At 41.9% G+C, this 23634-nt stretch overlaps 1 protein-coding gene across 1 annotated transcript in view; it reads right to left on the reverse strand.

The window, feature by feature from the left end:
• The window catches only part of LOC111223807 (capping protein, Arp2/3 and myosin-I linker protein 3-like), an 86734-nt gene that overhangs the window by 22335 nt on the left and 40765 nt on the right, over positions 1–23634 (reverse strand). Inside the window, exons 14-24 of the mRNA XM_022748084.1 lie at positions 22788–22865; positions 17157–17233; positions 15650–15652; positions 12418–12522; positions 7878–7947; positions 7686–7767; positions 5199–5295; positions 5056–5110; positions 3283–3455; positions 1903–1971; positions 1387–1480 (exon numbers count right to left, since the gene is read on the reverse strand). Coding sequence (XP_022603805.1) covers positions 1387–1480; positions 1903–1971; positions 3283–3455; positions 5056–5110; positions 5199–5295; positions 7686–7767; positions 7878–7947; positions 12418–12522; positions 15650–15652; positions 17157–17233; positions 22788–22865 — 903 coding nt within the window. The remainder of the gene's footprint in view (positions 1–1386; positions 1481–1902; positions 1972–3282; positions 3456–5055; positions 5111–5198; positions 5296–7685; positions 7768–7877; positions 7948–12417; positions 12523–15649; positions 15653–17156; positions 17234–22787; positions 22866–23634) is intronic.

Genomic DNA, 23634 nt, shown 5'->3' on the forward strand with positions numbered 1-23634 from the left:
AACAAGCTGTAAGACAGGATGTTAAAAGAGGCACTGTGACTAAAAAAAGCTTTTGGCACACAGTCTGTTCCTACACATAGATACATAACCGCACACAGCCATCATACCGGGCTGAAAAAAATTAAAAATGTGAATGTCTGCCTCTTGTGATCCAATTTATGATGCAGTATAGCTCATTTACAGAGAGAGCTAAAGGCAGGATACATCTGAGCAGAGAAAGTAAACACAACAGCGCTTGCTCCTTACATTTTATCACCATCATGGGAGCCCAGACTAAGGCCCTTTACCCTGCCTTTAATGGCTACAGTGGAGCTGCTCAGTAGCCAGCAGATAAAAATAAAAAAAATTCAGTTGGACAAAAACAACTGCAAGTTCAGTAACTCAAATACCAAGCATCAATGTGTCAGGCAGCAATTTCAGATGTGAGTTTGTAAAGTGACATTAGGCACCAACTGAGCTACAAACAGGCTGGCTGGCTTCAAAACCTCCCAAGTGCTTTTAGATTACTTGGTCTGAAAGTTCTTCATAGCATAGCGTAGCATAACATAATATAACATAACATAAAATAACATCATAACATAACATATCATTACATTAGGTTATAGTACATCCTCTAAGCAGCACTACATCTTCAGGCCAGATTGGAGGCTACAGTGAGTCGCTATCGTAAAGCAACAGGCAAGGCAGGGCTAGCTGTTTAGCATGCTAACTTCAGTAGAAGAAAAGACGTGATCGAGACAAGAGTTAACATTGGCGTTGCTTTCTAATACTGGAGACAGCTCTTGGTGAGTAGAGGAATGAAGTTTGATGCTGCAACGTTTCTTCTAGACTGGAGAGTAAACAGCTATTAATGCTAACGTTAGCTATGTAGCAATAGCAAAACTTACAAACAGCTCCTTCAGTATATATATATATATTTTCATTTATCTTTTTAAATTTAGAGTGGGTTAGGCTTCCTTGTTGCTTGCCTGTTATATGAAATGATACAAGCTGAGCTATTCGAGGATGTGCTTTTATTTTGTAATCTATTCAATTCAATTAAATTCCAGAAACTTAATTTGTCCCCAGGGGGCAATTTAATATCTATTCTGTATAGAACTGGTTAGATATCACATCCCAGATAGTCATAAGACACTATGAAGAATCTGATGAATAAAAACGCTAAAACTTTCCATGCAGACTTGCTACATGGCACATACCACATGTAGTTTCCACAGCAGCAATATAATCTATAAATACTTTCAGACTTAATCATCACTTCTGACGCACAAGCAAATGAAAGTCATTCATCAGAATATACCATTTCAGTCCACAACTAATTGCCAGGCAAATGCTGTTATCCACCATCTGCATCTTTATAACATGAAAAAGCGAAGCTCCTCTCACCTTGGTCAGGGCTTGGTCGGTCTTCTCTGGGGCGCTGCGGTGTGCCTGGGCGACATCACTGAGGGGGAGGGGCATGTACTGCAGGGTAAAGTTGCTGTTCAGTGGCGAGAGGAGGGAGAGAAAGAGGGTAGGAATGAGGGATAATATTACCCTTGCAATAATAAACTGGATGATTTATGATGTTAACAAGAACAAACAGAAAAACACCCAGGGCGTTTATAACAGTTGTCTCCAATTCCCTTACACACAAATACACCCACACACTTTTGTACACACCCACGTGCACAGACACAAACACACGAGCACAAACTTCACACCCACGTTTGACTGGCGCACGCACGTCAAAAGCCTGATGAAACTCCATGCAATAGTAAACATTATACAAAAGATGGCTATCTGCCTTTCATATGTGTGTGTGTGTGCGCGTGTGTGTGTGCGTGCGTGCGTGCGTGTGTGTGATCCGTTTTATGTGTGTATTCCTTTCTTCAAACACCGTGTGTTTTGTGTTCATCTTACTGCTCCAGCGCTCTCGCCACATCTTGGAAGCCTGTCGCTGTGGTGTTGTTGCGATCCCATGTCACACTCCTGAGAGGGATCAAAACGGCAGGAAATAGGGGAAGACAGGCACAGAAGAAAAGAGGAGCATGATCAGTCGCTTTTTAGACACACACACACGCACACATGCACCCACGCACACATCTTTGTGGCAGCCCGTTATTAACATAACCCTAACCCTAATTCTAACCTAAGCAAGTCTTAACCATCAAACAGCCATTTAAACACAGTGGGCTCCTGGTTTTCAGACCCCACGAATATTGTAAACACAACCCCCCCTCTCCACACACACACACACACACACACACACACACACACACACACACAGAGGACATAATATCACAGTTCCACTTCTTATCTGACCATGCAGCTGCACAAACACATCACAGAAGGATTATCAACACATTTGTCAGGACTTTCAGTTTTTTGTTTTTTGTTTTTTTTGCTACATGCATAGAATGAGTCCATATCACAACATTAACAATGCATGAGCGACTGCCGTGCAACTAATGAGCTTCTGTTATTTCACAGTGCAGATCCTCCACCTACACTCGACACTGTCTAACTCCTGTTTTTAATACATCACTCATCTCCAGCCCCTTTTCTCTTTCATCCATCCTCCTCCTCCATCCTCATCTCTCTCTTTCCCCCCACCCCACTCACTCGCTCTCTTTCTCTCTGCCCTAGAAATTCAATCAGCAAAACCCAAATCTCACTCCTTAGGTGGTCTCCATCTCCCATCCCTTCATAACTTTTCTCCCTCTCAAGTCCATATCCAGCCGTTTCTCCCGTCATAATACAACCATCCTACCCCCCGTCTCGCTGCTGTTCTCCTTTTCCCCCACCTCTTGTTTTTCACACCTTCTACTACCTACATCTTCCACTCCTTCACCTCCAACACACCTCAAAAACAAACGCATATCTTCACTCAGCCTCTTCTTTTCTCTTACTTCAGCGTTGTACAATATGTTGTATGCCTCAAGGCCATTTCTCTCCATCCCTCCTCCCCCTTTTCTCTCCCTCCTACCAATTCGCCTCGCTACCCCTCCGACTCCTCAGTCTTACCTTCTTATCTCTTACACGGTTCACTTTCCCTCTCTCGTCTTTGAAGCCCCGCAATGAACTCACTGTTCTGCCTCGCAGCAGCCTCAGTGTGTCCTGTCCTCAAACCATACCTATAATATTAATATTCTCTGACCCTATTCTTTCATCTGTCCTCTAAAACCTCTTCTTTTCCTGTCTTACTCTTCTTCTTCTCCACTAATCTACAAGGAAATCCCTCTTCATTCCCACTACTCTAGTGACTTTCAATTAAACACACACACACACACACACACACACCTGAGTGTTGTGTTAATCTGCAGGGCTTTGCTGAGCATCTTGGCCCCAGAGTCCTCCAGGAGGTTGCCGCTCAGGTCCACCTTCCGCAGGCAGGCGTTGGAGCCCAGGGCGTTGACCAGCACCGTGCCCCGCTGGCGAAGCCTCGAGTCAGCCAGAGAGAGGGACTGCAGGGCCTGGAGAACACAGTGAGAGACAGCGTGGAGGGGGAAAAAAAAAGATGGAAAACGATTTGATCACTATCAAGGGTGAAGGGTGTTTTTTTTTAAACTGGACCTATTGCAAAATAATTAGCTGCACTTCTTTTCATGTTTCTTCTTTTAGAAACACTTTCTGAGCACAGTGCTTTCTTGCAGCATTACATATTATAACTTTTGAATGAACTCACTTCAGTGTTAAAACTGGTTTCAACCAACTTGCTAATTTTACAAATAAAGTGAAAATCTGTAAAACAACAACAACAACAACTTTCCTGAATTGTAGGTTTTGATGCTACATTTTAGCCTTGTGACTAGAAGTTGAATCCTATTTTTGAATTTCTGAATATACTTGTGATGAGCACCAGCCAGATTTTTAGCTATTCACTGCAGTCTCCATATCTCTATGTTTAGTTTGTGTTGAAGCAGGAATTATAGGGCGGGCTTGGTTTGAAACAAGACATTCTGAAAACTAGTCACTCCCTAGGCAAGAGTTACATGTGGCATCTCTGTTTGCTAAATATAAAGCTGGAGCTAGCAGGTGTTTGGCAGGTTAGCGTAAAGACTTATGAACAACCTACAACTTGACATTTTTACACTTTGCTTTTTGTAAAGCTTAATTAAACAAAATATATGTTAATTAACGAGCTTTAGAGGTGCTGGTTTGCAGTTCTTGTTACCTTTGGACAGAGCCACGCTAGCTGCTAAGCTAGGTGTCTCCTGCTTCATATTAAGCAAACAGATGAAAGAGTGATAGCAATCCTCCTATAACTCCTGAAGACAAAGCGAATAGACATATTTCCCAAAATATCAAAACTATTTCTTTCAGAGTTTTTTTTCCCTCCAAATTTTTGTTTATGTATTTTGAATTTGCTGCATATCATTTTAGCTGCTGGGAGTTCTCGGTTTCTCACTTTCATGCTAGCAGCCTCCTATGACTCACTGGAGTGTTAGCATCAAAGCTCTGTAGGAGACACACAGATGATTGTGATGTCGGTGTCATCATCACTTACTGGTCGAGCTGCCTAACAGGCTGACCTCTGAGGAACATGGTGTAAAGCCTTTTACCTTACACATTTACAGTGGCTTATGTGCGCACACTTGCATGTAAATATCGGTCTGTGCTTGGTACGGGAGCATAGTTGTGAGCTATCCCCATCAACAGCGGTAAATAATTGAGAAAGCTACTTGTCATGCTGGATTTGCAGAGTGGAGAGCAGAGAGAGCCTCGGGAGTCTTGCGAATAAACTGAGACCAAATGAATCACTCGCTGGGCCCACAGACATCATGACTCTGTGTTTGCACCTTGCACCTCGTGTATGTGGCAGGTGGGAGATTAAGCTTAAATGCACATGAACAAGGATGCAAGAATTTAAATGATGACAAGTGTGTGTTTGTGTGTGTGCAGGATATGTGTGTGTGTGTGTGTGTGTGTGTGTGTGTGTGTGTGTGTGTGTGGCGACAGATCTGTGAGGTATGTGTAGGCGTGCGTCTGTACATAACGCCACAGAGGATTTCTGTGTGTACGTATGTGTGTGTGTGTGTGTGTGTACACAATATGTTACATAATCCAACTCACACACTCTTCCTCTTGCACCAAATGAACTACTTTCTGCAGAATCTCATCCAGCACCCTGAGGAGGCAGAGAGAAGAAGAACACAGTCAACATCAGTATCATCATCTCAGCCATCTGTAGTGCTGGCTCCCCATGTGGTCCGTACCTGCCCTTGATGTTGAAGTTCTTCCCCAGCATCAGGTGTTTGAGGGAGGGGTGCCTGGAGAAAGCTGGGATGACAGCCAGCAAGTCAGCATCCAAACCTGCAACACAACACAACACAACACCGTACACTGGAGCATCACTAGAGTAAAATAGTGCAACGCAAGCAATACTACGCTCTACTGAGCCTCTGTTGAAACCAACTTCAAAGTAGATTTTAATTACATCCTTGTAAGTAACAATCAAATGAGAGAACAGGCATAAAACTTAAAGATTAAACTGAAAAAGTCAGATTTCTACTTGGCTGTCTTACCAGTTACTCATCATTTGCCAGTTGCTAACATTTCTGGCTCTCAAAGCTAATTTTTTTTGTCTCACGATCTGTTTTGGAACAAAATCTCACTGCCCACTGAAATTCCAAAATACTCCCAATTAACCCCTCTCCCCCTCCCCCTACCCCTCCACTCCCACCCACTCACGTTCTCGCAAAAGAGGAAGCGGTTACCATGGCAAGATATTTTAGCAACAAAGACTGAAATGGCTCATTCAAAAGAGAAAAAATAAATGTCCGTGGTTAAAATACGCATACATGCTTCTAATTTGATGTGAATTTATTTTAGCGTCAATGACAGGAAGCTGTGATATGACAGAGCAGGAGGAAGCAGAGGAGCTGCACCAGAGGAGACACATGTTAATGTTTCTTTCAATAATACTGGTTCTGTTAAACTAATAAATAGACTAATGGCGGTTTGGAAATTAAGGCAGAGCCATCGCTCTGTTTTTGTCAGTGGGAAGCGGTTGGCAGGATAAATGGTAAAAACAGAACACTGGAAGGAATACATCCTCAAGATATGCATTTGTTTTTATCGTTAGCAGATTTATAGAATTAAACTCAGTGGTGAAGTGTAGATTGTGTATTGTGCAGCAGAGTCAAGGTGAAAAGGTTTCCATACAATTTCTTCTACTGGATGAAAATGTGTCTTTGATCCAGTGAAGTGTGACTTTCAAATTACAATGCAGATTCACATGGCCTGTTCACCACGTCGAGATAGTGAAGTGGTGATATGAAATGTTTTTTAAAATCGAGTCAGAGGGAGAGAGAATCTTTTTTGTTGTAAAATGAGAAAAGCTTTACAACATAATTCAACATTTCATAGGATTCTGACAGCAAGGTTACATGATGGTAAACATGGCCATAGAGGGGGGGGGGGGGCTTGGAGAAAAAAATGCTGGTGGACACATGAATACACCACCCTGTGTATGTACCCTGTCGTCTCTTATTTCCCACTAAGTACAGGGCACTCACTGTAATACATTGTCATTGCTATTATCATTCTGCTATTGCATTATGGTGTAATGTTTACTTGAGTAAAGGAAGAGTAGGTGCTACACCTTGGTAGAGGCTAATGGGGATACAAATAAATACTGTATAGAAGACCAGAGATCACCTAGTACAAATATACTGGAATAATAAACACAGTTTAATGTAAAACAAGCCACATCAGCACAGTATAAACAAAAACAATAATGGTCTTATAACTACATTTTGACACAGGCCTGGTTTCCCTAATAACAAAGGATCTCTTAGTTTGCATTGTGTGAATTTCCAAAAAGAAATTAGTCAAATTACCAAGTGACATGCCGTGACCCTGGGACTACTGGGGTCCCTGAAAGTGTTGTGAAACAGGTCTGGGCCTTTGATCACTTTGCTCAGTTGGTAATCCTCCCTGAATATAAAAGACAAACCACTTGTTGCCTTATGAATAAATGCACTGTTGCTGTTTTATGGGGCACTGCATTAGTTCAGACACGGCACTGAGGTTGCATTTGCATTAGGTGAATAACATCAGCTGCGTTATTCATGCGTCAGTTGCTGATTCACCGGCTGTTGGGCTACCGGCTGACTGGGAACATCCAATCACACTCATGCAGGTGCACAGCACATCCGTTACAACCTGTCACAATGACTCATACCAAAACAACTTCCTCCACCACTCAAACCTCCTGCTCATGTGATTAGCTTTTGAAATTGATGATTTAACTAAGATTGGATGTTCATAATCGGGAGTTAGTGCTCCAAGCAGAATTTTCTGACAAATCTAAATGTACAAGCATTTCAGATACAGTATGTGTCACTGACTGAATCCTTGTTGCTCTGTTAGTAAAAACATTGTACTAAATAATATTAAAATTTTAAAGGGGAATAAAGTATAAAGACCTTGAAATACATGTTGACACCCAGTTGGATGTAGTCATCTCCTTTAAAGGGGTACTCCAACAATTAAAGGAGCCATTCGTAAACTTCACACTTCCAGTTTGTAACGAAGGGGGTTAGATTGATATTTACTCACTAGTTTGGTTTTCAAATGATGCATTTCAAATAAAAACTGCACATGTCAGAGCCCAGACCATGACGCCCGCCATCAGAAGGGTTTCAACAGTGTGTCACCTTGCGGGTGTATGAGCAGGCGTGTGACGGCGTGTCTCTTACCATTATCGGCGATGTCTAAAGTCCCCACACACGAAACTCGAGGAAAGAGCTCCTGAATCACCCCGGCACCTGCCGACCTCAACTGTGGGTGGAAGACAGAGAGGAGTGGAACATGATGGGACAGCCACAAGCATTAATCTATGAAGAAGATGAGTGAATATACCTAGAGCAGCACAGACTGACAGAGCGTACCTCACAGCTGCTGATGTCCAGGTGTAAATCAGTGATATGAGGGTTATTGGACAGACCCAGGAACAGAGCCCTGAAGGAAAACACAGGCAGGGTTGGATAGGAAAAGAGAGAGAGGGAGAGAGAGAGAGAGAGAGAGAGAGAGAGAGAGAGAGAGAGAACAGGGGAATGCAAAAGCAAAGATAGAAGCAAAAAAGATTAATGGAAAGGCAGATAAGGAAGGAGAGGAGTGAGCAGAATGATAGGTAGATAAGAAGAAATGGGGGAGAAACAAAGGGCAATTAATGGACAAAGGCAAGGCGAAGATGACAGAGTGAAAAAATTAGAGAAGGGAAGATCAGTCCCACATAAATCCAATTGCTGCTTTTCCTCCCTCTAACAACCTGAACGGATCATCCGACCCCTCCCCGCCGCCCCAGCCTGCTCCACGTTCTCGTCTGCACACCTAAAAGTTTTAGAGCCATCTTAAAGGATTTAGAGAAAAGTAGCTTAGGAAGGAGATTCATAGCTCACTAAGTCCCCACCAGAAATCACCTCAAAAACCTTCAGTATTTATTCAGTATAGTTGGCCAACTGTTGTGTGTGAAGACACAGACACACGGGCCAAGCTGGATGCAGAAAGGAAAACTGCATTTGCACATCAAGGCCCTGCTGGAGCTTGTTCTTGTGCAATGAATACACATTTAAGAGTTATGCACCATGAGGAGGTAATGAGGAGAAGTGCTAAGTGGGGAGTCCACTCCATCCATTTTGGCTGGGATCCATCATGCAGCACACAATCATCTCAATTGTTGGCAGTTTGCTTTGTTTACTCAGCGACTGATGGTGCTTTTTGGCTACGAGGAGCAAACAGCAGGCTGAACACCTAACAGAGAAACTGTAATATAGCGATACTCCACTCATCCCTGTAGGGAAACTCGCTTTTTGCTCGGCTGCTCACTGAGCTGGTTTAGTTACAGATCTCCTGAAGCTGGTCAGGATACAGAGTCCTGCACAAAGACACATAAACACAGTGGACACTGTCCAAATCCAGACACTTCAATCCGTGTCCTCTGATTGAAGGCCAGTCCACTAACATTACAGAAAATAGCTCCACTACTGAAGAAGAAATGTTTGAAGCCTAATGTGAGCCTTGATGATTGAATCTCCTCGAGGCTTTGGATGCTAATTACTCCCCATATGGTATAAAGCTATTTTAGTATTCAAGCCTGAGACAATAAAAACAAGAAAAATAAATGCTGAGTGGCTTTGCTTGTACTGATGGTGGAGCATACCAATGTGCATGAGCTATGCATTAGGGTCAGATTGCCAGCAAGAGAACGCCAGAATAAATAATTTAAAGTTCCTCTCCAGACATGTTTTAAACTCTGCAAAATACTCTGCTATGATGAATATTTTGTTTAACATGGTTTTTCCACACAAACTGGGGCTGGAAGTACATCTATTCTTACTTCCTCATCGAAAACTCTGGATCAGGCCTTGTGCCCCGCCCCACCACAGCTTCTTGCGCTCGGCTGACAGATAAAACAGCAGTGTGAACAAAATCGGCAGCTAGAAGACGTTATCAGAACGGTCAGAGTAGTTCATCGGTTATGTTGTTTGTTAGCTTGTAAGTGGCAGTGGCTGACGCAGTGTTAGTGGCTGTGCTAATGCAGACTCTTGCTCTCTGTACTGACAAGTTTTTGGATTTATTTTGCCCCCCCGTTCTCACAACTTGACGGGATTGGTTCTTTTGTTATGATGTATGAATCCCTGGTTGTTTGAATCTGTTTTTATGAGACTGTTCGTTCACTGCGGTGCAAGGTGGAAATACACAGTCATGGCGTTGACTGCTTATTTCCCTCATATTCCCAATAGGTCTTGTATTATATAAAAAAACATCATATGGGCATGTTAACAAGGTTAAAAGCTTGATTTTCATCAAAGGTATCAGTATTTAAATTGTTATATTTGACTCCGTGCTTTAGGATCATGAGTGGATACAGTTTTAGCATGAGTGGCCCAGGTGAGAATGTATCCTCTCGTAGGCCTCAAGTTGACTAAATATTTCAGCAGCACAAATGCTTGTTGACACAGAGAGGTGGTATCAGTACTTTGAACACACACACACACACACACACACACACACACACACACACACACACACACACACACACACACACAGACAAATAAGCTGCATGGGTTGTCAGAGGTAGAAGATACTCAAATCACAAACCTTCACCTGAGCTAAACATAGCATTATTTCAGATCTGTAGAGTTTCATGGCTCCAGGAGAAACATTGGCTCCAGTGTAAGAAATAAGGCAACATGTCCCCTACACCTCCTGATGTGCAGTATTTCATTTCTTAATTGGATTATTTTATGGATTTCATTTACTCCTACTGTGTGTGACAGTCATTACAAAAAGGCTGTCACAATACATTCACTTAGTTTATAATTCTAAGCCTATAGTAATATTCCTATAATATTCCAGTTAGCACTGTGATGCAGTAATATCCAGAAGGATTAAGTGACTTTACAGTGATATTTTACATCCTTTTATCTCTTTTATAATGCCACTATAATATTTAGAATATTGCTGTTATATCTTTTCTCTCAGTGTTTTATTTATTCTTCACTTAACATATGATATAGTAACATACTTTCTGCTGTAGTTCCTCAGTGAGTTTATGCTATCGTTCTTACATAATGTCAGTATAATATTACAGGGACCCTCTGATGTGTATATTAGAGCATCGTCTTGGCTTTTGTTGCTGTTTATTCTGCCAGCTAAGTGTGTGAGTTCTGTCCAGAGCTTCTCTAAATGAAGGGGAAGAGAGATCCAGTTGCCAGTTGGCTGCCACAAGTGGTGATGCACTAGTCAAGGCTGAATATAGTCAGCAGAATATTCGTTACACAACCACATCAGGAACGCCATAACTAATGCAGCATTAATAAAACACTCAGAGGAGATTTGGTTACCAAATGAGTGAGTGCTGGGGTGTCGGCCACTGATTATACTAGTTTACCATTGTAAATTGGGACGTACCAGTCCAACTTCTTGTATAATAGATTCTAACTTTGTGTATTTGTCGGTCTCAGTCACCATTTAACGTAACATGAAGCCACGGTTTATAATGACAATGACAAAGAAACTGCACTTAATGTGGATTGGTTATGTCATGATTGCAGACCATAATAAGGACGCCGATTCAGATTCAGTACATGTGATTGGTGCATCCTCAGTGATAGTTTGGGTTATTTGATGTAGTGTTGTGGTACTTATCTATAGTCAGTGTGTTTCCTGCATTAGATTCAGATCAGCGTGTTTCCAGTTCAGAAAGCAGAAACTACAGAAGCTGAGTGATGTGCTGCTGTGGACAAGGTCAGTAAAAAATGTGTTTTAGCCACTTTAAAAAAAACCCCACAGAAAACAGCTAATATCAGTTTAAGTGTACGCTTTATTTTGAACATTTCCACCGCTTTATCTTGCTGTCAAACAGCCCTTTCCTGTGGCGCGCTGTAGGTGCGCTTGTGCGCAGGAATACGGTAGTTCCAAAGGAAAGGTTTGACTACAAGATAAAGCAGAGAAAATATTCCAAATAAAACGTACACTTAAACTGATATTGGCTTTTTTTTTTTCTGTGGGCATGTTTTAAAATGGCTAAATCACGTTTCTCAGCTGACCCCGTCCACAGCGGCTCATCACTCAGCTTCTGTGCAGGTGCTCCTGCTGCTTCTCTGAACTGGGAGCTCACTGATCTGAATCTACTGCAGGTAATACACTGACTACAGAGAAGTACCTCACACAACCCCACGTCAAATAACCTGAGCTATCACTTTAAGGATGCACTGATCACATGTTCTGACCCTGAATCGGTGCCTTTATAATGATCTGGTATCATTTCGTAAAGCAGTAATCTGCTTTCAAACCTCAGTCAAATCGGAAATTTATTATGTAATATATTACCATCTCAACCAAACTGAGTCTACACCTAATGGATCCTAATGACAACACACATAGTTCCCCATTTAAACTTGAATTCGTTCCCTGACCCTCTTTCTATGAACCTGGATTCAGATGGTGCTTTGGTAACTTGATCAGAAATGCAGGTCACATTCTTTTTGGTTTTCCCACCGATATAGTGGAAAAAGTGGCCTTAAAAAAACATGAGTGTATCTTGATGGTGCATCTTTCTTGGATCGATTTGTTTATTTTGTATTATTGTGTTATATTTATATAGGTTTTTATATCTGGATGTATCTTATGAGTAGTGTGGCCAGCTATATGCAAAGTGACTTAGGGGATAGCATCTTTCATACACCTTGGTTATATATCTATTGTATTTCTGCTGTACTGAATTACAATCTGATCATCCCAGATACATACAGTAACAATGACACAAGCGAGAGGGGTCAGACTGAATGAAGTTAAGATGTCCAGCTGCTCCTTTTTCAGCCCTTTGCAGTTCAAACAATACCAGTGATTTGAATCGATGATACGCTCACAGATCTTCAGGGTTTCAAAGGTCACTCTAAACCCTCGCCTGTGACAGTGACTCACCTCAGTGAATCAGGTGGGACTTTCATAGAGGCCAGGCTGACATGGGTCAGGCTGAATGCTGAGCTGAAGAACTGGCGGAAAGTTGGCAGAGAATCCCTGGCTTTCCTGGAAAAGAACAGTAAAGAAGAGAAGAGAAAGGTTTAGAAATATGAATGGGAACAGGAGGGCAGAGGGTGAGCATTAACGATGGATCACGGTCAGGCATTTCGACAGACAGAAAATGAAAGGTGGTGAGGGAAACGATGAGGACAGATAAGCGACTGATCGAGACAAGACAGAGGATGGCAGAAGGACGTGATACGCTGATAGAGAGTGACAGAAAGATTGCAGCAGACGAGCGGAGAAGTGACAGAGAGGGAACGGAGCGACAGGAATGAGAGAGAAAAAGAAGGCTAAAAGCAGACAGATGCTGCCTGTGACATTTAGGTCAGTATTATATCAAGCCGACAAAGTGAAAAGGTGAAGTTGGCATTAATTACTGCCACCAGTTAAAAAGGTAACACTGATCAATTATCCAACCATCTGCCTGGCATATACAGTACATTAGCCTGTGTGTGTGTGTGTGTGTGTGTGTGTGTGTGTGTAGACTACAACGTCCCTCTGAGTCACGGTACATAAGGAGACTATCCTCAGCACTCACAGGATGGATGTAGTACACCGGTTCAGAGCTGTGTTTAGAACTTGTCAGAGCAGCCAATCTGCCATTTCAACCCCAACTGCACAAATAATTCACCACAGGGGAGGAAGAGAAGCGGGGGTTTGGAGATGGCAGGAGAAAGTGATGAGAGGCAAGAAGGAGGAGGAGGAGGAGGAAAGAGATAGAGAGGGGGGAAGAATGAATTCATCTTCCAGAAAGACGAGGTTCGTTGTTCTGGAACAGATTACCTGCTACTTCTCTTCAGGCAACTGATATGTTGTTTACTTGAGCAGCACAGAAGCTTTTTTTTATTCTTATTTTTTTTTTTTACTACTCTGCTCTTTCATCCTCATTCTGATAAACAACAGGTACTGTTTTCAGCAATGAGGGTCTTTTAATGTGCACGCACACACGCACACACACACACACACAGAAAAACACAGAGAGCTTGAAATTTACTTTATAGCTCACCAGCCAAAATTTTGACAGTTACAATGAATTTTCATCGTTTTCTTAAAGCCAACAATCTCATCACGTCAGAGAAGATGAAAGCCACAGCTCGGTTAATATGACACTAATCTATAACATGACATGTCATTTCGTTTTTTTTCCAGGAAGACATTTTGGCTCATCTTTGCGGGAAAAGCACGGGTGCAGCTAATTTCGATAACGAGGACTCAGCTCCATAAACGGGATGCAGTCATTAATGTCATTAACTACATCAAACTATGTCTGCGAAAACCGTTTTACTTTTACCTCCATTGTACAACTTTTCTTTTTGCTACAGAACCCTTTCGCAACAGATACGGATGTGTAAATCATTTTTCTATACTTCTTATGCTTCGCACATTCTCGCCTCCGTTTACACATATGATGACATCCCCATGTGGTCTAATCGCCGAGGACTCACGTGGCACGTGGCAGTAAAAGTTTATTGGTTGCGTCAGAATGAAGCCGCTCCCGATTGAACTAACCTTTGTTACTCAGCTCTAAACACGAGGTAAAGCGGAGGCTGAAGGAGAAGCCATTAGTAAGCTACTGCAGATCAGACGAGTAGTGGACGAATCAAAAGGATGATGCGCACTAGATGAAAAATAGACTTTATTTCAGTGTATCTACAGCTGCACAACTGCCAAGTCACAAAATTGGTGTTGAGTTTCATTTGCCACCAAACTACTTCTACACTGAAGTCAAGCGTTGAAGTGTCTCATACTTTTTTTTTTTTTTTTTTTACAGTGTATTTTCCAAACAAATAGATTTCAAATCAGCCTCAAATCATTTGAGGACCTTCTCTTCAAAGAATCCTTCATCTCCTCTCAGCAGTTTTATTTTAATTATCTTCTAAAAAGCTTCCAGCAGTTACACTTGAACTGACTTCAGCAGTTTCAAAAGACTTCAAACACCTCAACTCTTCTTCATGCTCGTGTTTCCACCTCCACTGACTCCTGAACTACTTTGATTGTTTTAACTTCAACTGACATTTCACTTCCTTTAACTGCTTCGACTCCAGCAGCCACTTCCATAAAGAGACATTTTGAAGTTTTCAAAAACTCTGCGAGTTACAGACATTTAAACTTTTTCAAACATTTCAACAATTGCGATTTTTAAAGCTGCGAGCACAGATATGGTGGCGTGCATCATTTTCTCTCAAAATAAAACCACACATTACAACACACGAGACAGGTATTGAGCGAAGCCTGACTTTCAATAATTCCACTAAATCAAATTCAGGCTAAAAAAGAGACATCGCCTGCCTCTAGCAGCATATCTGTAATACTGTGCAAACCTCCGGGACATCATAACTGAAAAGCTGCTCTGCGCTCTCCCCTCTGATTGCTGAGCCAATTTTGTCATGTGCCCATGTGTTTGGCACAGCTGTTTAATAGGTATGAGACCCGTAATGTGACTGGCTGAGAATATAATGACTAATCACTACACCCTTCCAATTTCTATTCCACTCTGCGCATATTGTGCTGTGAGTATAAGCCCTTATTGTCCTTGTGCACATGACCCACTGCTTTACACTGATTGTTATGATTGCCCTGTTAAAACAGGACCATTAAAATATGATTTAGCACTTGCCAAGTTGGTTTGTAACTTGACAACATTATCTACCACAGGTGATTTGTGGAGGATGTTAATTTCAAGCCCCACACACACAGAAGCTAAGCCGAAAGACAATTTTATTCCTCGAGCTGCAGTGCATCCATTTCCCCCCCCGTGATAAAGCAAATGTATGGTTGACCGACTCACACGTCTTCCAGACAGCTCCAACATTCAGCCCACGCAGATAAAAGCATGTTAACTTGGTTAAAAGATAAAACTGCATGTGGTGAGAGGAAACAAATAGAAAAGAAAAATGAGAGATGAAGGCCAGGGGAGGGGGTGTGGGGGGGTGGAAGTAGGAGAAAATGGAGTTATGAGGGGTAAAAATGGAAAAGGTCATAAGGGAGAGAGCGACGGTGGGAGGGAGAAGAAAAGACGGAGATGAAGACAGTCAGATAGCTGTGAGGGAGAACCAGGCGGCTGCATTACAAGCCCCTGTCACTGCTTCTGATAACCTCCAAGTGTGTGGGACACCAGCTCTTCTCTGACCTGCTTCGTCATAATTAGCATACAGCCCGTCAGGACTCCGCCGATACAGAACGGCTTCTGTCGCATAAGCGGATGCAGTGTCACCGTCTCTCTCACACGACAGATCTCCAGAGAGCTGCATCAGCAGCTTGTTACCACATGCGCACGTGTGTGTGTGTGTGTAACCGTGTCTACACGGACAGCTCATTGTTTCTCGCGAGTGCAACATCTGTGTGTGTGTGTGTGTGTGTGTGTGATGGGTGAAGGAGGGGTCTGAGGCGGTCCGTTCCATATTCATGAGTGGCAGCCGCGCGGTTCTTATCAGCTCGGTTCAGCTTTGTGGCTCTGTGTTGTCACCACAACACCGCAGCCGTCTGACCGGCAGCAACTGAGTCTCCGTGCGTTTAATACCAGAAGACCCATGACCGGCAGGAGGTGGAATGAACTATGAACAGAGGGGGAAAAGGAAAGGAGGGAGGAGGGGAGGAGGAGCAGGAGGATGCGAGGCATGTGAGTGGTAGGGAAGAAGATGAAGGGTGATAAAGACAGAGGAAGAGAAGCAGGAGAGGATGATGGAGTGAAGGAGGCAGTGAGAAAGAAGAGAGGGATAAGAGAGGGGGAAAACAGCCACTGGAAGCAAAGGATTAAAACCAGCCAGAGAAGATGGATGGAGTGTGGATGTCAACAGTAAGAGGGGGGGGGGGGGGGGGGGTAGGGGGGTGGAGATAGTGGGAAATTCAATCTTCTCATTATAAACTGTCTTGAGAAAGAAGAAGTTATGCGGCCAAGAGCTCCAGCAAGAGAGGGAATTCACATAACAAAAAGTAAGTAAGGTGAAAAACTGAACAAGAGGTGCAGCCAGATATATGCAAAAAAGAAAAAGTAAACGATGGAAAAAGAGAGAGAGAGAGAGAGATACAGTAGATACAAAGAAACAGAAGGGAAAAAAATGCAGGCGTGGGAGCCTGGGGAATGGAACCATAATTCCCATCTAAAATTAGTCTCATTTTTCTCTGTAATTCATGTAATGCAATATGCTGAGCAGGGAAGCTCCTGGGCTCCTGGGGGACATGACATGATGAGAGCCGGAGCTGCTTCTTGCCTGCTAGCTAGGTAAACACACACACACACACACACACACATAAAATACACTTGCGGGAATGCATACAAGTGCTTGACAGACAGAAAACTTGTTAGCAAACAGAGACATGTGTACATTACAGAAAGACGGAAGCACACACACACACACACACACACACACACACACACACACACACAGTAAGGCAGAGCAAATGAGAGGAGTGAGGCGAACGTGCACGTTAATTCCGTCAGTGAGGTCCAGAGCTAAACACTAATCTACAGCAGAAAATAAATGATGATGCTCGCTCTGCTCGCTGCCTCCTGACTGGAATTCCTCCAGAGCCGTTTGGCTGAGTCAGAGGAGGAAAACTAATGTGTCTGTGCGCTTTAAGGAAAGTACAAGAAATGAATCAGTTAACAGCGATTTACACTGGAGGTGAACACCCACCTGTGAGAGAAGGAGTTCTTGGACAAGTTCAGGTAGGAGAGGTCAGCGCAGCACCCTCGCAGCAAGGCACCGAACAACTGGCGGAGAGACAGAGAGACAAACGGGGGTTGTGTTACGTTCACTACAGTGAATACGGTTGTGTCGTACAGCAGTTGTTTTGGCTACGAGGCTGCACAAATGGTTGCAGTGTCGATTAAAACTGACGCACACAGACGGGTTAAAAAAAAAATGATGCTACTATATTTCGGCTGAAACTTCTTCAATAAAAATGTCCCTGCAGCGCTACAGATACAAACAGGTCCAGCAGTCTGAGACCGCTTTCCCATCAGGAACATGAGGTGCTAAGTCCAGAACAAAATGAGATGTAAAATCAGGATAAAAACAGTCTTTGCTTTTATCCTTTTTGTGCCATATGGTTGGGATTTGTTCAAGATAACACAATGTTTACCAAGTTTATTAAATAACACAACAGGTGGGTTTAGCTTCTGTTGAATGTGATTTCTAAGACAAATGGCATCATCAGATCTGAATGTCAAATTCTCCAATATGGCTTTCTGTGTTTCTGTTAAGACTAGTTGCTCGAGATGCACTGAGGAAGATGCTACATTACTGCTATGTACATGTGAGCAGGGCACGAACTGTGTTCTGCTGTTTGGCTCAGACAGTCACTGATGATCCCAGCGTGTGAGCAGCGTCGGAGTATCTGCAGCTTTTCTTCTACTCCGCAACATTTCAGTTGGGAGAATATTGTGCCGTTTACTCCACTACGTTTATCTGACAGTTTAAGATAAAACAACATATGATAACGTCATAAAAGCACAAGGCATCGGTTAAGATTTAAACCGGAAGCTCTCGACGTTTTTGGCTTGTGACAACACACAGAAAATCAGTATCTAGTTTCAGTTTGTCTATGAGTTATTAGCATTTCCGCCAAAGAGACATTTGGTTTAATCTAAATAATTAATCAAGGCACAAAGAGGTGAAATTATCACACAAAAGAAAAATTAGAGAAAGTCCAACAAATTAATATAAACTTGTGTATTGGAGCTTTTTTAATCATCTCATGACCCCTCAGATTTCTCCTGGGAACCTTTACAGGTTGGGAACCAACGGCCTAATCAGCCCACCTGTATTTAAAGTAGTTAAACCTAGTGTCAAAAGTAAAACTCTTATGAGTCTTTTTACTTTAGATTTTTTAATTAAATTTTGCTTTTTTATTATTATTTAATTATTTATTTTATATTGTTCTTTTTGGTGTTTGGTTGTTGCTTAAGTAAGTTCTTCTTTCACAACTGGCTGCACGCACGCACGCACGCGCACACACACACACACACACACATATATATATATAGTTTAAAATGTCTCAATTCAATGTAAAAGTTTTTCACTTTAAAATATTTCTTTTTTCACGGTTGATACAGAACTTTATTTTAATGTGGGAGTGAAATTTGAATTCCATTTTCATACCTCTGGCAATTTGAAAAAGAACAAGGACTTTCCGTGTAGTTTTCACTCCTTTACAGCCTGGAAATCAATTGCAGCTTGAGTTGAAATATTGATTCACTTGTTGAGAAGTTACCTTATTGCAGCATTTCCACTATTTATGGACACAGAAAATGTTTAGGGTATAAAAGATTCCAAACTTTTCTAACAGTCTGACAAAAAAGTTTTGAATGTTTTTTTTTTAAATCTATATGCTAAATAGAAAACTATGAATTCATAAAAGAAGAAGAAATCATGTTTTGGGGTTTTTCTTGATTAATTCTTGTCCATTTAAGGGTTAATGCCGCCTAGCTGCAGCAGCTGAGTGAAATATAGCAGACACTGTGTTTCTACCAGTCTTTCAAAGTGCGTACGGAAAGTGCTCATCTGTCAGAGAAGTCAACTAATTCCCGAAAGCAGGACCAAATGGGCAATAAGAAGTGTAATTGTATTACACTGAATCAAAGTCAAGCTTTACCCATACCAGGGAAAAAATGAATTACTCACAGTTCCTCATTTTGTTATATTGACTATCCATCAAACGTCAAGTTTCATATTAAAAACTGAGAAAAACGTGTAAGAAATCAAACGTGCTGTGTCACCTGCAGTTTCCCTTCTTACATAACATCATGCTGCAGCACAGCCATTCATCCACCATCCATCCAAGTGTGTATCAACTCAAGCTCTCTTCTAGTGAAGATATCGCTCACTTTCAAACTAAAAGGCTGTGGAAAATATAGGAAATTAATGTTTCGCAAACCTCATGACCCATTTTATCTTGAAATAAAGAAGAAGTATGTGCGTTTGTGAACAGGAGAGTGCTCTGAGCAAATATGAGCAGCATCAAAAAAAAACAATTTCTGGTAAGACTCTAAGTATCATCTCATCACTTGCGAGAGGTTAAACTATCAGACGAATCCATTTTTCCCTGGCACTGTGATCCATCACCCAAATTGACTAATCGACCGGCGATGGTATGTCAGCGCAGATTAAAAAAGGAACTTATTAATAATTCAATCCCACAGGCCAACACTAAAAAAGACAAATCCTCCCTCAGACAGTTTCTCTCAAGGATAAATGATAATTAACAAAACAGGACATGAAGCAGCCATTCTAGTCTGCTGGTCTAAAGGGGAGTTTTTAAAAGAGATAAAGACAGACAAATATTGAGAACTTAAAAATAACAGACGCACTGACTTCCATTCATGCAGATAATTCAACACGAAATCCATGGCCCGCTTTAACAAGAGGGAGGAGGATTAGTTTTCACAGGTCGGACTGTTCCTCCATGGAACCGATTCCTGCCCGACAAGCTCGCTGCTCCCGGGTGTTTAAAAGTGACGTGCAGCAAGTGAGGAGAGCAAACACATCGCAGTGAAGAGGAGGGAGGGAGGAACCACGGCTGGAAGAGAAATTAAGACCCTTCACTGAAGTATAAGTAGAACAACAATGTTTTTTTCCCCCACTCAAAATCCTTTTTTAAAAAAGTAACACAAGTAGAATAATAAAATAGTATTAATATTTAATGTGTGAGCCGTTGTAGTTGGTCGAGGCGGAGTTGCTTCATTAAATCTGAGGCAGTTTAAAGTTAAAATCCTAGGGCCGTTTTATAGAAATTTCCTAACTTGCAAATCCTGTTTTAACTGTTTGGTAACCATGGTAATTTGGGTTATTAGGATCTGATTCAGGAAGAAAAGCCATTACAGATGAACAGTTCTGAAGTCAATGTCCCTATTTCATCTTATTTCATCCCGTCTTATCTCAGGTTAAGAAATCCTAAATACTCAATCCAACATCAGTTATCAACTTTTGTGTCTGTTACCTAGCAACAGATGCTACTTTTCCTCATCTCATCTCACTGACCCATTAGATTTCTCATTGAAATCGTACAAACAATGGAACTAAAACAACGACGGGCTCTCAACTTCAAGACAGGTGAGTTTTTTTGGTGAGATTTACAACAACAGTAACACGGGAGATAAGATAAGCCTGTTTCTACAAATGAGTGTTTCGGCGTCAAACCACAACACATCGTTAGCATCTCTGATCAGCCTCTAAGTTCAGCCTGTTGACATTTCGTGGGTTGTGTAAAAGCGATAAAAGATGAGCAACATTGGACGAGACCGTTCCCCTAAGTGGTGGAAAAGTGAAAGTCATATCAACGGCTATCCTTTCTTAAATTAGGATTTGCTGCTGTAATACCAATTTGGGAAAAATCCTGTCTTATACTCTTCCTGTCTTAAAACTTAAGATAGGAAGTTTCTGTAACACAGCCTGAACTGAAATCCACTGCAAGAACCATTCAGTGTATTTACATTTGAAAACCATCTCTTTATATGGTGGTTTTCATTGTTAGTTTTCATTGTGAGTCCACATGTCCAAGGGATTCACATGAAATGATGCGGCACGTAATGCAGCAGTCCAGTCTGTGATCGTGGCTCACTGACATCAGCCTCACTGTTCACTCTCTTAACACTGTTATCGAGTTACTGCTAATGTAAACTGATCATTTCCTACTGCTGCTGGTTCACAGGGTGACTTCTGTTGTGAAGCAGTCACAGGGACACAGAGTGTGTGTGTGTGTGTGTGTGTGTGTGTGTGTGTGTGTGTGTGTGTGTGTGTGTGTGTGTGTGTGTGTGTGTGTGTGTGTGTGTTTTGTCATGGTGGTTAGTGCTGACAGCTATCATTCATCAAAAAGGCATTTTGGTATTTTGTTTCAGATGTGCTCCAGGCAGGCCGCAGAGCTAGTTAGGAAAAATGTATTTTATCTTGACACAACTTGCACTGAAAACAGCTTCAAATATTTGTATTACACCAACATATTTCTTCACTCTTTTCTTATGCATTTATTCAACTTAATGAATGACTCAAGTTCTAGACTAAAATGACCTGATAACAACAATGAACAACACTGTTTCTTACGCTGATGATGGCTAAAACAGAAACGCGTCCGTTGATTGCCCCATATTAAATAATAAGACTATTTAACTGTGAGTGCCGGCATTTTCTTATCTTATCAATGAACAATGCATCATGAAGAAGCTGATTACATGTTTTGTAAGAAAAATAATCTCCAAAAATATGCAAAGTAAGCAGTAATAAAACTGTTAGATAAATGTAGAAAAGTAAAAAAACGCAATATTTACTTCTAAAATGTAGAGTACACGTACCACAAGTACAGTAAAGTAGAGTAAATGTACTTCTTTATAGTCCACCACTGGGAAGAACACAGTACTGAATCAGCAATGGGATTAAAATTTGTACTATGACAGGACATCATGGCGGCACGGGGGGGGGGGGGGGGGGGGTCACTGTTCTGCTGAGGTGTCACTGAGCACGAGCAGAGCTCAGAGCAGATCTGTAGCGGACACTGACCTCTAACCTCCCTGCAGCAGAAGGACAAATGAAGAAAAGGATATTTATGTCTGTTGGATCTAACCTTGCATGTCCCCGCTGCGCGTCCAGCCCTCAGCAGCCAATACAGCACTGACAACGCAGCAGACATAAACAATAAATGTGACCTCCCGATCAACCGGCACTCCTCACAAAACTCTACATCTTCCAGAGGGAGACGGACACCGGCAACATCCCGAGTACAGCTGTAACTTTCTAGTCTGGTGTATCCACAGTGAACTAGGCAGAAGTGCCGTCTCAGCAGTAACCAGCAGGGGCAGAAACATTGAAGCGTGGTCACTGAAGTCTTTCACACGGAAAGCTCTGTCATCCTTTCAGCTGCTAGCGTATCCGCTAATGCGGCAAGACACTGTTTTGTCACAGTGGCAGACGCAGTTTAAATTTAGACACAGTGACAACACAGACAAATTCATCTCTTTGAAGTGACAAAGATGTGAACAAATACACAAGACAAAAGCTCGTGCATGCCATTCATACAATGGATCATTTGTATAATTCATAAGCGGGTATACATTTGTATTATAGTGCCTTCTAATAGCTTTCACTCAAGGCTTTATGCACAGAGGAGCTCAGAGAAAGGCTGTGAGTCAACCGAGGTAACAGTGTTTTTGCTCAGTGGGCCATTCGTATTCAGGACGCTACGCCTTTCTGTTTCTTGGCCTGAATCCCATCCCAGAGATGAGATCGGACACAGATAGGTGGATAGTGACTGTTACAGAGACAGCGAGTACATACCGAGTCCACAGTGCAGTCTGTCCCAGACAGGTCCAAATGGACCAGGCAGTTGGGCTGGGCCAGGAACAGGTACAGGTTCTGCACAGGAAAAACAATTAGAAAATCAATACAGAAAATATACCTTCATGCTATATACAGTGCTGTGCAAAAGCTCTATTTAGATGTTTATATCCTTATCCATCATGCAATATCATCAGGAAGGTGTCTGATCAGTCCCTCCAGGGTTTCCTTTCTTCAGGGACAAGAGGAACAAGGAGTCCCGCAACAGATGGTCCGTCCTCCACAGAGCTCTGATCTCAACATCATACACTCAGTCTGGGATTACATGATTTGGGACATGAGAGTACTTAGTTTTTTTTTGTCTTGTTTACTGCATTTTGCAATAAAGTGAATTGATAAATAAAAACTATTCATGGCATCATGTTTGAAAGCCTCCTCGCTTTCCTTTTAGTGCCTAAAACCTCTGCACAGAACTGTTTATACCAAATATACAGCGATTATAAAACGTTTTCACCCCCTTTGGAATTTTTCATGTTTTGTTTTGCAACAATGAATCAAAGCAGATTTGATTTGGCTTTTTTGACATTAATCAACAGATAAAAACATTAATATCAAAGTGAGAGCACGTCTCCAGAAAGTGATCTAAATTAATTACCAATATAAAATACTAAGCATGTCGAAAGCTAATGGGTTTTAAAAAACACATAATTAAATGGAGATTACCTGTGTGCAATAGGCTTCAGCTGACTGTAGTATAAATGCACCTGTATCTGCGATGGCGGAAATTTTGTGAGTCTGTTTTGTGGCAAAACTACCGCCATAAAGACAAAGGAAGACTCCGAGCAAC

The sequence above is a fragment of the Seriola dumerili genome, unplaced genomic scaffold (genome assembly GCF_002260705.1).
Source record: "Seriola dumerili isolate Sdu_G_001 unplaced genomic scaffold, Sdu_1.0 BDQW01000116.1, whole genome shotgun sequence".
Classification (NCBI taxonomy): domain Eukaryota; kingdom Metazoa; phylum Chordata; class Actinopteri; order Carangiformes; family Carangidae; genus Seriola; species Seriola dumerili.